Source organism: Parus major, chromosome 3 (assembly GCF_001522545.3).
Source record: "Parus major isolate Abel chromosome 3, Parus_major1.1, whole genome shotgun sequence".
Classification (NCBI taxonomy): domain Eukaryota; kingdom Metazoa; phylum Chordata; class Aves; order Passeriformes; family Paridae; genus Parus; species Parus major.
The window spans coordinates 56,232,646-56,249,178 of record NC_031770.1 but is presented as its reverse complement, the minus strand read 5'-3'; the positions used below and the strand labels follow the sequence as shown (position 1 = coordinate 56,249,178).

The 16,533-nt window shown below is 39.9% G+C and overlaps 1 protein-coding gene across 1 annotated transcript; it reads left to right on the top strand.

The window, feature by feature from the left end:
• The first annotated feature begins 3,832 nt into the window (after window positions 1–3,832).
• Window positions 3,833–16,199, top strand: IYD (iodotyrosine deiodinase). Its single transcript, XM_015623386.3, has 5 exons — window positions 3,833–4,116; window positions 10,196–10,390; window positions 12,409–12,568; window positions 13,778–13,934; window positions 15,626–16,199. The coding sequence occupies exons 1-5, from the start codon at window positions 3,936–3,938 to the stop codon at window positions 15,806–15,808; spliced, it is 876 nt and encodes a 291-aa protein (XP_015478872.1). The 5' UTR covers window positions 3,833–3,935; the 3' UTR covers window positions 15,809–16,199.
• Window positions 16,200–16,533: the final 334 nt, after the last annotated feature.

The window sequence follows — 16,533 nt, the reverse complement described above, 5'->3', positions numbered from 1 at the left end:
ATTTTTTCTTATCTTTACTAAGGATATCTGCTCTTTGTTTGTCTCACTGGAGGCAGAGGGAGGAGGGGAGTGGGGGTGGTTTTCATTTTAGTGGGAGCACTAAATTAGGTAATTCCATTCCTATACCACAACGATTTCTCAGACCAAATCCTAGCCATGTGAGGACATCAGGTGCTCTAGCCTGTGTGTGTATGGCCAAAGGTAGATGATTAGGAAAAACAAGAATGCTAAGGACTGCATGAAATGGTCCCTCTTTCTATATGGCTTCCTAAGCCTCAGAGACTTCCTAATTTAATTTATTTATTTTAACTGCCATACTTGGCCTTTGATAGTTAATTAATTCTAAATAGATGTGTTGGATCCCTTTTTGAATGTCCAGGTCTTATGAATTTTCTGTAGCACCCAATAAGGAGTCCTAAATGTTCTCCAAAAAAGAGGCTTCTCAAAGTAAAAATGTGTGATGAGCAGGTATCATTTGCTGGCTTCAAGTGTCCTTGCAGCCTGTGATGGTACATGGTGCCCACCACAGTCTTGTGCCCATGGGTGATGGTTGTGTGACTGTCCCACCATGGGTCCATCCACTACTGGCATTTGCTCATCACACAGTTTAACTTTGAAGGGAAAAAAAAATAAAGGGCTATATTTGATAATAAAGTACTTTTTTTTTTTTTTTTTTCCTTTCAGAAGAACAACAGGTATCCACAGAATTTAATGGGAGATATTAAAGAAAGTATTTTGGGCCCAGAAGCTTTTAGTATGATGGTCTTTATCTTTTAGGAGTGGTTACATGTTTTTCATGCAGTAATAGTGGAGTACTTTGATATTTTCAATTGTTGCATTTCTCTCAACATTTTCTAACTTCTTTCCATGTTTGTCAGAAAAGCTCCATTAATTTCTAAGAATAGGGTTATTTTTAAGTTTCTCCTGACTTTTTTGAAACTCGAAAAACCCCCACAAATTCAGATAATAGTCTTAAGGGTTTACTCTAGAACAGAAGAAATAGTTGTAATACATTTTCTTGAATTTGTCATGATAATATTAATCGTGTTTCAATAAAGCTTTGATTGAAAAAAAAAAAATTAACAGAAAAACTGATTGAAATCTGATGTACAAAAATTAACTGCTTCCACCCACCCTTTCCCACAGTTCCTCAAGACATCACTATGTTTCTATTTTAAATGTCTACAATGTAGAGTTATTTAAACTAATTCAGGTTTTAATTAAACAAGGTAGGCTGGGGTTTCTGTGGGGTTGAAGTTCAACCTAACAATTTTCAGTATGTAACACCAAGTAAATTTTAAGTTAATACCAAAGGCATTTTTATTTAACTTTCTTTCTCTGTTCTGCAAAAGAAAAATTAATATCACCTCTAAGGAAGTCAAAGTTATTCTGGAACAGTGAGCTATTACAAAGTTTCCAGCATTGCAAATAGAGGTAGTTATTTTAAACAACATCATTCACCCTTCTGTAGTGCTTCTCTCTTCAGCACAGACTTATCTCTTCATAGAATGGATTCTCAGCTGCAAAGCATCCAGGTCCTAATTTATGTGTACATGAATATTCAAGGTTAATATATTCCCTGTGGGAAAAACAGTCAGTGCCATTCAGACCACATTCTGTTTTCCTCCCTTGCCAGAGAGCAGGCTGTTGAAAATTTATCTGATGAAATTGCAGGTTCCCTCTCTAGTCTCATTAATTAAATGTTTTTAATTGGGATTAGGTGAAGTACCTCACCCCATGACTGGACAGCTATCAGGTGGGACAAATGAGTTTTAATATCTACTCTGAATCTAAGAGGAGAGAGAGGATGAATTTACATATTTTCCCCACATGAAAATTGTTTTACTCCTATAGAGTGTACTGGTTTTGGAGCTTTTTATAAGTGCAGCCCAAGTCAATGACACAAGCACATGTCCCAGGTCACAAGTTGACTGGAGAGTGGGAAAGACAAGAGTCGTGGCTTGGATTTTCAAGCATATTGTCCTCTTACCCAGAGGTAGATGGAAGTTTATTGCCAACATTACTAGATTAGATTAGATTAGATTAGATTAGGAACCTAAACACAATTTTTGCATGTCCTCTTTATTACATCTCTGATGGATTTCTGCAGTCCCTTGGCTGGTTCTGGGGCCACCCTTCTTACACAGACTCCATATATTACCCATAAGGATCAGTGCCTACATGAACTGGGGGCCTGTGTGTTGGAGTAGGATGCAGTGCAACAGCAGTACAGTATTTATTCTCAGCTGGGCAGCTGAGAAAGCCCAGCCTGGGTACAAGCTTTGAGGCAGTTTCATTTTGCCTCTAAGCACATCTGGACAATATGTGCACAGTTGTGCAATTTGCTGGACCTTGCCCTTTTAACACAAGGAGCTTATATTGAAAGAAGATACACGTCTGGACTGTCAGCCAAACTCTCTTTGTGTGTGGCCAACCACTGTGGTCATACACTCCTCTTCTTGTCCAGCAACCTGGTCATTAATCTGTGCTTCCCAACACACAGACCAATCCTCAAGGCAGCTGGCAGCATCTGCTGGAACATTGGAAAGCAGGGAGCCCTTGGAGTGACGGTGTCAAAAGGGGCCAGTAAGAGTGTGCCCAGTGCTGTGAAACTGGTGGGCTGAGTGGTAGGGTATGGACTGAAAACCTGTCAGGATGGAACCTGTACATACCCCAAATTCTCTCTTGTGTTCAGGACCCTTTGTGTCCTCATTTTCATGTTGAGGGAAGGGGACTGCAATGACCCCCTGCAGGTGCCAGCTGCAGTGCTGAGGTGCCCTGGGACTCACCATCTCCTGCTATGGCTACACTCACAGCTGCTCCCACTTATGCCAGGGGGTGCTTATTCAGAACACAGATTATCTTGCCATGGATGCCAGGACATCAGAAATGGCCCTGTATGACCTGAGATAAGGCTTGGCAAGGATGGTGCTTAGCAGGTGCTAAGAAGAGCTGATGACACTGGTGAGTGCATGCAGAGAGCACTCCCTGCACTCTGTTCTCATGCACAGCACTCTCTGCCATCTGACATTCCCTTATGCAGTACGTCCCAACAGTCCCAGCTAAAGACAGAAAATCAGTGTTGCTGTGTTGGTTCAGTTCCCAAGCAGCTGGCTGAGGTAAAAATGGGTTAAGCATTTAGACATTGACCATTATTGTATTATACCAGGATCCTATCAGTTTTTAATCTTTGGTAAGATGCTGAAGCATGGCTTTTAAATTCACTTATTTTTAACTTTGAATCCTTGAATTCTTCTTGTTAGTTCCCCCAGAACAACCAGGATGAATACAGGACTCTGTGAATTGCCTCACACAGGCTTTATACAGAGAGCTGCTTCTTTACTTATCTGTTCTATTGACCCGTTGACATAGCTGAGGGTGGTGCTGCAAACTCATTTGCAATTGGTGATATTTTGAATTCCTGGGGTACATGTAAGATGCTGATTTTATGAGTTAAACATCAAAGAGGTGCCATTAGTTTTTAAAAGTCATATTCCCACTTGGCTCTTCTCATAATAACTGTTACGAGGAAGATTACTGGGATGACCCTAACTATAAAAATAAGAGGGGAGAAGTCTTTTGCTTTAGTTTACAGTTTGAAATGACCTTGGGTTTCTTAAATCTATTTTGCACTGGACAGCATTTATGTGTATGGTCAGTGCCTCTGCTTGCAGTTTATAAGATATTTCTTCTCAGAAAATATTTAAACTTGGGCCTGGAGATTTTATAACTCTAGTAGCTGTTTATTAACAGCGGAGCCCATCCCAGATGAGATTGTGGGGGCGGTGTCTGAAAAATAGAAGCAAGATAGGGTGAAGGAATGAACCTTGAGTCCACCCCTTTTTGCTTACTGCTTTGCTGCTCTTCCCTCTTCAGCCTCTCCTTTTCATGAGAAACTACTGAACTTGGAAGAAAGGCTCCACATTTCCATAGTCATGGCACTCTTTTCTTCCCTCACACCAGTATTTATAGCCATTATATGTGTTTTGATTGGGGTAATAATGAAGAAGACTAATGGAGAGAAGGAAAAACGTGACACTAAAAGCAAGCATCCATCTCGCCCATGGGTGGATGAAGATTTAAAAGATGGCACTGACCATCCCTTAGAAGAAGAAGGTAAGAAAAATCTTATCCCAAACACTTTTGTTGTTTGAGTTTTATCTTCTGATATGAATAAAGGAGGTATAAAGGATCTCCACAGTCACAGCAATGCTCAGTGCAACACTGCTGCTGTGTCCTGAGGTTGTCAGCTCCCAGGAAGGAGGCAGTCCTCATGTCCTGTCATTCTTAGTGTAAATCTCTGTTCCCTCCAGACCCCACAGATCAGAGTGGAAAAAAATTAATAATAATAAAAATAAATAAATTATATATGTATTTATATTCCCAGAGACCCCTGTCTGTTCCTCTGTATAGCAGATCCCAGACCTATGAGGGACTCTATGGACAGTACAAGGAGAGACAGGAGATCCTGCTGAATTCCCCACAGTCCTTGTTAGTGTGAGCAAAGGAAAGACCTGAGCAGAGTGTTTCTATATGCAAGTCATCCCACTTTATCACTCAGTGCTATGTATTTGGTCTCAGCACAGCTAAAAAGTTAGAAATTGTTTTATTACAGTTTTTACAAAGGTCCTCTGTTTGTGGCTTCTGAGAATGTCAATGACAGCCTTTATGGGAGCTGTGTTGATCAAATATTTAAGAACAAAATGGGGTGGTGGTGATAATCTGTTCACTCAGCTGCATATTTGAACCTGTACAGAATGCCCTTTATTTTCATTAGCTTTTTCTGATTCACAGCTTGGACAAAAGTCCAAGCACAAAATGTACCCTTCCTTCTTCTTACTCCCTAACTATCCTCCATAAACTCACTTTATTTCTTTGTGAAATAAAAATCTACAGAGTTCTGTTCCCTACTATCAATTTTTTAAAGTTGTAGTTAATGCAGCTCTTTTTCTTTTTTTTTTTTTTTTTCTCCTTCAAGCTGGTTTCAAAGGCTTTTTTAGGGGTCTCTCTGGGTTATTTTTCCCCATAATGACATTTTCCCTCAGTCTGCTTCTAGGAATCTTAAAACTTAGTGTTCTTCTGCACATAGACCTATTTCTAAGAACCATTATAGTTCTCTTCTCAGTGTTCAGTGTACTTTGAGTTATTGTTGTTTATCAGTTTCTGAAAATAGTTGATACCAGGAACGGTTTAAACCCTATTGACTATTTTCCAAATATATAAAATTTCTTTACAAATCAGTTCATGTGTTGTATCCTTCTTTGTTCAATGCAAAATAGATTCTGTATAAAATTATCCCATAATTTCTTTGTCACTAATGGCTTACTACTTCAGTTAAATTGCTGAAAATTAGAATTCCTGTGGTAGTTCAAATGATAATCGTCTTGGACTATAGCTGTTTCTATCAGTTAAAAAATTTAGATCCTCTGCATAAACAAACCTATTAGCTCTTATCAAGGAGTGTCACTGCCACAGCTCCATATATAAAATTTTAGTCTTTTATGTGTTAGTTGCTTTCCCTGTTATTCAGGGAAAATTCAAACTGTACTAGTTTAAAATTGCTTCCAAAAAATTTTTGACAGGCAGACATGTTGGTCCTGTTACTAAGTTTTATGTGCTTTTAAATAAAACCTTTCTCAATATACCATGTCATCCAATATTAAATTTTCTTGCTATTTTGCTTTTAGTAACAAATAATGATCTTTCCCTTAATGGTGTGTGATTCAAACTAATTTCTTTGTAAAACAGTCATGTCTTTTATATCTAGAAATATTAAAATAATTGCATCATTCACAGGGAAATTTTTCTTCATCAGGGGAAAGCCCAGCTTAAGTGAGAAGAGTAACAATGAATAGAAGAAGAGTTAGTAAGGACCTGCTACTTTGCTAAAGCAAAATCCCTAATTAAGAATCAAAACATGTTAACCTTGTTGTCAATGTTAAGATTTTTACTGATTGCACTAGATGCTGGAATGGAAACATGGATGTAAAAAGAGATTTTTTTTTAATAGTAAGAATACCTGCTGTGTAAATTCTGCTATTTTATTAATGTATCTTACTTTATTAGACAAGCTCAGTTCTACTTAAATGTCTCAGGCTGGCTTGTGTTTAAAGATTAAGTTCCTCTGAAGAGAATTTGAGGTAGGTAACATGAAACATTCGTAAGGCCTTGTCTAAAGCTAGACTCTAGGGCTGCCCCACATGGAGAAGCTGAACTCTCAGCTGCTTCCTGAACAGGAAGGGGTGGCTGAAGACCAAGTCTCTTGATTCTTGTCCCTGACCAAAGCAAAATCTATTTGCTGAGAGAGTGAAGCACTCTGCTAGAAAAACAGAAAAGCACTGACCTTACCTGTAGCCCCACAAGCCTTCCTTGAAGTGGAGCCCTCAGGGATGTTTCCTGTGAGAAGGACATAACTCTGAGCAGCAGAGCATTCAGTGTAAGCAGCTGAACTGCTTGGGCAGACTCAGTAGGGTCACTTCTTGGCAATGAAGCATAGAATGGTGAGGGCCAAGTGCACCTGAGCTTGCCTGAGTTGTGTTTCTCAGCTGAAGAGATGGATGTTTCTTGGAGCAGCCAGAAACCCAGTTCTTTTGTTATGTGCAAAGCACTCAGTCTATTTGTTTAATGCTTTAACTGGCAGTACTTCAGATTTGTTTGCATGCCCATATAACCTGTAACTTTCTTCTTCATTTATAAGATCCCGAATTAGAGATTGTTGCGCTGTGGGTTGGCAAGGACACTGATGGTACACTCTACTTAAGGACTACAATGCAACCCACAAGGTCCCAAATGTTCCATTTCTTCTGAAGATGCACTGCTAGTTGCTTGTGATACTTCTTAAAATAGACCTTATATTAATTGCATTTCTCCTCTCCCCAATTTCAAAGACCTCCCATATCTTAATAATACTACTACTGACATGGATGAAGCAGTAGCAATTTAAACCTCATTTTCAATGATTGTTCATGTTTTGTATCATTTCAGAACACAGGACTTAGAGGGACACAATGCATTACTGTGTATCTTCCTGTTACAGCAGATACATCTAGCCTTTCTCATCAGCTGAATGAACATGAAAACTGGACTTTTGTTACCCTTTTTCTTTAACCTTGCTGAAAGGCTGGTCCAGAATTTCTTACCATGGGTTAAAAATCCTCCTCTACCTTTCTGCCTGCCCAAACTTACTTAATACTACTGTATACATATTAAATCTGTTCCATCCTCTTGATTTTAAAGGATTCACTTCCAGCCCTGGTATATACCCTCCTGTGGTTTATGGATAGAAACCAGATTACCTCTTAGTTCTCCTTATTCTAGTTTTTCTCTTTACATAACAGCCACTCTATTTCTCTTAAGATTGTAAGAAACCTTCTGCAACTATATTTCAGTTGAGGTAATTTTCACAATATTTTTATGCTGGGTTCTTTCTTCCAGGGTCTGTGCCTCTCCAACTTGCTACTTCTTTTGCTTAAGATCCCTGACCCACTCTTGAGGTTTCTGGAATCAGCCTGCTAACCACTATTTATAACCTACTGCTAGGGTAATCCATCTCTTTTAGTTCCCTATTAGTCACACTCAGTTCAGGGCTGGATTCCTGCAGTGGTCCATTTTGCACCAGTCTGCCATTAATCAGACAAAGAACCCACAAGCTCAGTTACCCAGCATTTAAGACCAAAGATGTGAAAACTTTATGTACGTTGAATTTTTTCCCTATGCATCACGTCTTTACACTGGAAAAGAGAATTAGAGAGGAATTGTATGTTTAGGAAGAAATTCCCTAGAGAAGAAACTTGTTTGGAAAACAAATGGAGTAGTCTTGACTGGAGCTTCTCAAGGATCAGTCTCAGGACCAATTGTCAATATTATCTTGAGTGGAAAGTGCAAAGTGGTCTTTGCATAAAACCAAGGAGAGTAAAAGTGAAATATCTTAATGTCATACAACTGGAAGCCAGCAACACAGAGAAGTATCAGTGTAGGTAAAATAAGTGGCCAACAGAAGTGAAGTGACAGCTTATTGTTCTCAGTGTGAGTTTTTAATTAAGAACTCATGCTTCAAACTGAGTTAAAATTTATTACATCATTTGCAAACTGATTATAACCTCCCATATGGACTGCTGGGAAGAACATAGTCATCATCCTAAAATGTATCCAGAGAGGAATTTCTGGTAGAGATAGAAAAACAGTACTTTTAAAATGAGATTCCATTTGGGATGTCTGAGCCAAAACCATTCCAGATTTACTTAAAAAGCAGGAGGCGGGATGACTACTGTAAACGGGCAACAGAATTGATGGCAGTCTTGAGACTGTGGCTACCAAGGTGATAGACTTGCTAGCTGGATGTCTGCTGTCCATCAAGCAGTGGAATACAAAGAGATATAAACAAGACACTTGTGGTATTGTATAACGTGACCGAACAAATAGGAGTATGTCTAAACACAGCAATCAGAGATATAGAGAGCATGCACTAGACAGATGGTGCTGATAATGATTTAAAGTCAGCATATGGATAATGTTAACTGCTAAGAAAGAATGGTAGACACATGGTGGAAGAGAATATATAATAGATTAATTTATTTTAGAAAAATAAATTTGCCAGGAAAGTTTTGGTTTTGTGTATCAGTGCCTGCACTGCTAGGTTTTTCTGCTTCAGCCAGTACTCTCATGTTGAGTGTACTGTGGTTTTCCATTCTCATTAGCCATCTCACCTCTGTCCCATGTTCAAAATCTTTGAATGTACATTTCTTTTTTCACTTTATTATTTATTTGACCCATCTTGACAAAAAAGCAGCTTCACTTCTCTTTTACCTACACAGGAAAACCCCCCCCACACAACACAAAACAAGCAAGCACTCAACACTATTTTACTGAGTGTAAACCACAAAGGGAACACTTTCAAGAGGCACCCTTTTACGTTTTGGGAGTGCAAGATGATCACAAAAAAATTTTTACAAGGGGTCACTGCTTTCCATTAACCTGGAGCCAGGTCCTTGTAGACTATGACCAAGAGTGCTTAACACAGGCATGAAACACTAAACCAAACAAATTCTCAGGGTGAATTCTTTGTACATGAAATGAAATGTGTGGGGACCAGAACCATTCCATTTAGATTCAATTTATGAAACTGGATTTATTTCACCCCTTTGCACAGGCTGAGCCACACTTGTGAATATTTCACTGCTTTTAAAACGAACAAAAAACCAGCCTCGTCTCTAAGGCAACTGCATAGTACTAAAACACCAAAGTAATTTCTGTTTGAATTTGTGCTGGAATAATAGCTTAATAGCTACAGAAGGAGACCTGGAATATTTTTTCCTGACTCAGCTCTATGTAGCAGATTGCTCAATGCTATTGACTAGTCAAAATGTAGTATTTAAATGGCTTGAACTTCCACATCATAGCTATAAAAAAATGCTATCCGTGCTCATTCTAGGAATATAGGGGAGAAAGTGGCCTCAGAGACAACAAAAGATTCATTTTGTGATACAATCAGACAGATTTCAGTGAAATGGAGAATCCTTTTGAGTTCTTAAATTAAAGTCAAGAAACAAAATATCCTACATTTGATATGTTGTTATCCTAAGTATAGATGCCTGACATCCATCTCCTCTTGTGCTGAAAGTATCAGGAAACCAAAGAGCTTAACCACAAAGTCACATTTCTGCAGAGCCAAAGCTTGCAATGCTTCTGCTATGAAACATGAATATGGAAGAAGTTGACATTCAGCTCTTCCGAGAAGATTTTACACATATTGGTAGTTAAGCTCTCTCCTTAACTTCAGCAATTTAATTGATTTTTTTCCTTATTAAACAGCTCAAGAAGGAACACACATGTTCACATTTACTTGCTGAGAAATGTGTCCTGGAAGCCTGTCCACCTTTTCAATGCTGTTTCAGCTTGTAACCCATTTTTACAGGCAGGCTTTCAAGCTGAAGTGGAGAAGGCAATGACTTCTTTGTGGACCCCACTTGCTATAGCCAGCCAGGACCCTCCTGCCTCTTGGTATTTAAACAAGGTGGAGCTGGGGATCAATGAGTTGTGTCAACTGGAACTTTAGACTTTGCCTTACCAGTGGTGTGTATGTGCAGTGCAGTGTATGCCACTGCAGGACAAGGTGCATTATGGTGTGAATGCCAAGGATATCAACAGCGTTCTCCAGGAAAAAAAAAAATCCCTAACCACTTGTATTTTCTTGCAGAGGGTGAGGAAGAGTGGCAAGGACTTGAAGAAAATGTTGCCCATGTCCCCTTCACTGGCGAGCGCTACTCTGAGGCTGAAATGATTAAAAGGTCACAGACATTTTATGAGCTTCTAAATAAGAGGCGATCAGTCAGGTTTCTCAGTGATGAGCCTGTCCCCAGGGAGGTTATCGATAATGTCATCAGAACAGCAGGTAAGTACCGAGTGGCTCAAGGTCTGGGAAAAAAAAAAAAGGATCAGCTTTGCTGTTTGACTGTGTAACTGTGAAAAGGTGGTGTGAAAAAGCCAAAGGAACTGGAGTTTTGCTTATGGTTCTCCTAGATTCACTTGTAGCTGGAATGAGCTAGCACCCATTGATTGACTGGAAATTACTCAGCTTGAACAACTGTATGTTGGAGACGGGTTTGGAGTACCCCCAATTCCTTTGTATTTGCAGTTTAGCCAGAAGGGAAGAAGAGCATTTCAACGGCATGAAACAAATAACTTCCTTTGCAACCTTTAAAAGTTGGTATTTAAAACTAAATTTATGTTTAACCGCATCAAGACATCTTTCAAACAGAAATACTGAAGTGTTTTCTCGAAAATGTCAAGCCATGTGTACTTCATATGCTTTAAAATTGAATGCATTATGATGATACTTATCATGTGTGGGTTTTGGTGTTTGGGGTCCTCTTACAAATAGATTGAATTGTCTCAGCCATGCAAAATATTTCAGTTGACATAAATGGTTGGTGCTTAATAAAGAGAAAGAATTTCAGTCTAGAACAAAAAACCTTTTCCAGTCCTTCCAAAAGTAGTGCCAGCCCCCTGTTGCATATGATTGGAGTGTTATGCTGAGGACCCTAATAGAGGTTATTTGACTGAATGTCAGAAATTGATTATCTTTTTTGTTGTTGTTGTTGAGAATTTATGTGTTTCCAACCATTACTGTCATGTCCTGGCCTAATCTCATCTCTGCTTTAGTAACATCGACTTCAGCCAGGAGTGATTTTGACCCTCATTATTTCTCTTATTCTATCAGCCAGCTGCTGCTGCTATAGAAAATATTCCCAAGCTACCTTAGATAAAAGTTCAGTAGCCTTTAGCAGGGTTAATAATCTAAAGAATCTCCACATTTGAGGTGCATTATTTTCCCTTTTAAATCAGTAAGCAGCTTTGTTACTGCACTGTAACGAGTCTTCATCTCCCTCTAATTAACTAGGAGTCATTAAAACACTGAGCATGTTCTGGCAAATGCAGCAAAGCAAACAAGCCTGGCCTGCAGATGAAGTACTTAGTAACCCTGAATGCTTTGGGCTGTGTAGAGAAAAAGAAAACCAAAGGAAGCATGAATGCTGTCAGTTTTTACCCAACTCTGAAGAGAGGCAAGGTTCACAATAAAAAAACATTTTCATATATCAAGAGAGTTCAAGCTGCTTATTCAGTGTTTCTTGAACAAAAATCAGTCCTTAGTATTGTATGCATTCAAGTTCTTCAAATATTTTTAAATGTGTATGAGGGACGAGAGATTTAGGCAGTCTTCTTAATCTATATAATATGTAAACCTATGTAGATATATATTCTTCAGCTTCTGGCTTTTAACCTCTAGGCAGTTAAAATGTTTCTCCAGTGGTGTTGGTAGGTGAGCAAGTACAGATTTAACATGTGCACACCTATAAACACCAGCTGTCTTTGGGACAAAAACCCCAAACCTGTACGCTCTATGGCAGATGTCTGTGTTGTACAGCTCCTTATCTTTGTCAGTCAGTGACAGGTTCCTGCAGGGGGTCACTTAGCCTTGTTTTCCTGAAAGCCATTATTTTCAGCCCTTAGCTAAAAACATGTGTCAGAGTTGGCTGTGTATTCAGACAGAGCTCTGCTTTTGGTACAACACGTTGTAATAACATTACTGTGTTCATATGTATTGCACCATATTACTGCCTTATCATAAGAACCACCAAAAAATGAATTTTTTACAAATCTTTAGCTTCCTGGCTTCCTGTAAGGTGGCAGTATGAAAGGACTAACCTCTGTTCTTTAATGGGTTTTCACATTCTTTGAGAAAGAAATTAACAGGATTGTCTGTCAGAACCTAGTCCTTTTCTTCCCATCTCATCCACTTGCTTTCCTATTGCTCAGTTGGTCAGCCTGAAAGCTCACGAGGAAGAGCTGATACCTCTCACTGCCCAACTTTCTTCTTGGGTTTTTACTTTTCCCTGTTTTTGCATGAAGGTACTTCACCTAGTGGAGCACACACTGAGCCCTGGACCTTTGTGGTAGTGCAAGATCCATATTTAAAACACAAGATTCGTGAAATTGTAGAAGAAGAAGAGGAAATCAACTACAAAAAAAGGATGGGAGACAGATGGGTTAATGACCTGAAAAGATTGAGGTATGAAAAGTTGATTACCTGAGGGGTGTGAAGAGAGACATTGTTTCAGTGTAGGAAAGTTTTCTATAATTTTCGATTCCTTCCCCCCTCTCATTTTAATATTTTTCTAAAATCCATTTTTGGAAACAAAAACTTATAAATATGCATAGAATTGTGCCTTGGTGGCTGGTTCATAAAATTGCTTCCAATAAAAGGGATTACATGCTCTCTATTTTGAAAGTTTTCCAAGCACTTGGCTCCATTATTATTTTTTCCTGTGTGACCTCTGTGGCTGAAACTCTTGTCCCAGATTTTTTTGTTGCTCGCCAAACAGTCAAGCTCCCAAAGTCACTGGAAGCTTTGCTACCTACTGAGGAAGTCCCCAAGGCCTGTCCCTATCCAAATGCTGAATTATGAAATATTCAGTTGTTCCAAATACCCTCCAAAGTCTGACTTGCTCAGCTTCATACAATGGGAAGATGTCTATTTAGTCTTGGCTTGTCAAATGGAGAATGTGCACAAAGCTTTGTAGGGTTGACTTGCCCTACTTGCTCAATAATGTTACCATTATTCAGGTGCCTAGGTGCTGTGCAAATTTTTGCCCTATGCAAACAACTAAATGCCAGAGGTTCTTATGTTTTGACTGAAAACAGTAGAAAGCACTCATTTTCTTGTCTAAATCCTGTATCATGATTTTAATCATGATTTTAAGGCCATTTAAGAAATTTGGTATCAAATGAATTGTAACAGGGATAAAGGAACAGAATAACAGTTTTTGCCATTGGAATATATTTAGGTTTAGACCTTCAAATAAAAAGTTTTGAACTTTTCTGACAGGAGTCTTCCCTGCAATGACAAAAAAATTGGCACTGCTGGTAACAGGCAAATCTGCAAAATTCCAGGAATTAAATAATCTCAAAGGCAAGTGCTCATGAGGCCAGTTCATAGATAAGAGGTCAAGAACTATCTCTTATTTGTATGCAATTCCACTCTTCAGAGTGAGCTCCTCAGCCAAATTTGTTAAAACTGAGAACTCTATTCAAGCTTTTTTTCCTTTCTGAAATGTTTCTATTTAAGCTGATAATACTTAATCCTTTGCAGTAAATGTTCTAAGGTTTAGTCTACTGCTATAATTGTCGGGTACCTTTAGTGCCCCTTTGCAGACAGTAAATGCAACTTACAGGAAAGTGAAAAGGTTGCAAAATAAATGTTTTAAACATGCTTTTGCAGAACCAATTGGATCAAAGAATACTTGGACACTGCTCCATATCTGATCCTCATTTTCAAGCAGGTATATGGGAGGCTTCCAAATGGCAAAAAGAAGACCCACTACTACAATGAAATCAGTGTTTCCATTGCCTGTGGAATCCTTCTTGCTGCACTGCAGGTACGCTGACAGAACCAACATACTGTGAGTCAATACATTAGTTTGGATTATGTACCAAGACTGTTCTGCCTGAGTGAGGGTGGAACCCAGTCTAGATTTTAACATTTTGAGTCTCCTGGATTACTCCAATTCCTGGCAACATATCTCAGTTTCGAGTTTTAAAGTTATTCTACACAGGTCTACGTCTGAGAAGGTGATTCATATCCTCAGTACTGGTCAACAGGAATTAAAATATAATGTACCTTCCAGAGTTGTCACTCTTCTCTCGGCACAGGCTTCAGCCCCTGTGGTTTCTGCCTTATGCTAACAGGGTTGACAGGCTCTTCAGACTACCCAAGCACGACTGTGTGGTGTCACACTGGCCCCTTCTTTTCAGTAATCCCTATAAAACAGCTTGACACCAAACCGCTTTTAGTATACAATGCTGGAAAAAAAATAAATCAGGGACATATTCCACAGAACAGGCTGTACTATTTCAGTCAGTCTTTTTGAGGCATTTCTGAAAGTGAACTGATCTCTAAAGCTCAGCATGTTTGACACCAGCCAGTTAGATTTTCTCAGTGGTTTCTCAGTGCTCAGTTCTGCTTCTTGTATCTGATGTACTCACACAAGTGTTAAATAGAGAAGCTATTCTGATAGTTAACCTGGCCTGCCAGCAAGATAACAGCAAGGTGCCTCCTCTTATATTAGGCCAATTTCCTACCAGGCACTGCCATTTCTCCTCCATTCTGTTTTGAATGACACTTTCTTTCACGCATTGCTGCTCCTCAGGCACCATTCAGCAGCATCACTATTAGCTCTTCTCCTCTTGAGAAGATCGTAGAGATTACTTAATGAGACAGGTGCATTTCCTGGGCACCTGTCCCTGCCTGACTTGTATGTCAAAGCCTCCCAAAATGCTTGCATTGTGTAGACAGAGAGACTGAAATCCACATGTGCAGCTCTCAGGAAGTGACTCAGCTGTGTGGTCATACCTTGAATGATGTCAGCTCTTTATTGTTTGCCCAGACTATTTAGAGTTTTTGTGAGATTTTGAATGAGAGGAAGAGTGATACACAGACTTATTTTGGGATTCTGATGTAATCCATAACAATGACCACTGTGAGAGATGCCAACAGACTCCTGTGAGAATTTCTGAGGCAGAGGCTGTACCCATGAGGTACAGCTCTTGAGGAGGAGCTCAAGTGTTCCCAAGGCTGTAAGGCATCTTCCTGCCAGCCATATGGAGGCAAGAACTGAAACAGTTCACTGTATGAGCCAGATTGTAGAATTATGGAATAGTTTGGTTTGGAATGGATGTTTCAAGGTCATCTAGTCAAACCATCAGCACTATGGGATGACATTCCAATCATATCCCCACAACTGCCTCTCGGCTTCCCTGTGGCCATGGATTCCCCATCACACTGAGCACAGCAGGCAGGCTCTGGCTCTACAACACACAGACATGGCAGGCAGACTGTGCTGTTGCTGTGGTGGAGAAATGTAATGCTCTTCTTTGTAAGCAGGGCAGGCATCTTTATGGTGCCATTGTGGCTGTCAGTAACTCAGGTGTTCTAAAGCCTGCAGTCAGTCTAATGAAGCAGCATTTCTGGACTAGTTGACAGAAGGATGTGCACAGGTGTGGTGGGAACAGCTGCTACAAATGAAGAGCACAGACCTCTGTCTCACTGTCGCTGTCTGTCTTGCTGCAGAACGCGGGTCTGTACACAGTGACCTCCACACCCCTGAACTGCGGCCCCCAGCTCCGGGTGCTGCTCCAGCGCCCAGCGAACGAGAAGCTCCTGTTGCTGCTCCCCGTTGGCTATCCCAAGAAAGACGCCACTGTGCCTGCACTGACCCGGAAGCCACTGGAAGATATCATGGTGGTGGTGTAAGCCCAGTGCCAGGAGGAAGGAGAGCATCCCTGCTGACAGCTGAAGTTGTCGCTGCTGTTTCTGTGCATCGTCCCCGCTGTGTCGCTGTTGCTCTGGCTGTTTACACCACTATTTCTTTTAGTGCTAGTAATCTACTAACAGCAGTGAGCAGCCAAGCACTGTGCCTTGGACAGCTGCTGATACCTATCTGACCAGGGCATTGTTCCAGGGCGTATGCACAATGGCATTTAAGTGACTTGATTTTTCTCATGCATTGTGGGGACGAATTTCTTCTTTAACTGAAATATATGTTTTCTTTATACTTTTGTGATTGCCATTACACAGTTATTTTAACTTAAGATTTTTAATGAAGGTTGTATTAAAAGATACAAAGAAGTCAAAGTGAGCTGTCCTATCTTGGTCAGTGTGTGCTATTTAAATGCCCCTTCCCTTTTATTGTGTTCAGCTGTGTGTAGAAAGATGCTATTTTCCTCCTATTCGGTAGGATTTCTCTGCTTGATTGATCTCAAAAACTTTCTCTACACCAGGCTTTCTTACACTATTGTGGCTAGGAGCATCCTAGTTTGGGGGAAATTTAGTAGGAACAAGACACACAAGTAATTTGCTTGTTACCATTTATTTGTACATGTTACAGGCACAGTTAGATCATGTGGTAGCTATCAATCGTGCCCCCGGTTCTTTGATGCTTCCACTGGAAGCAGAGCAGAGGAAACTACTATTCTGGT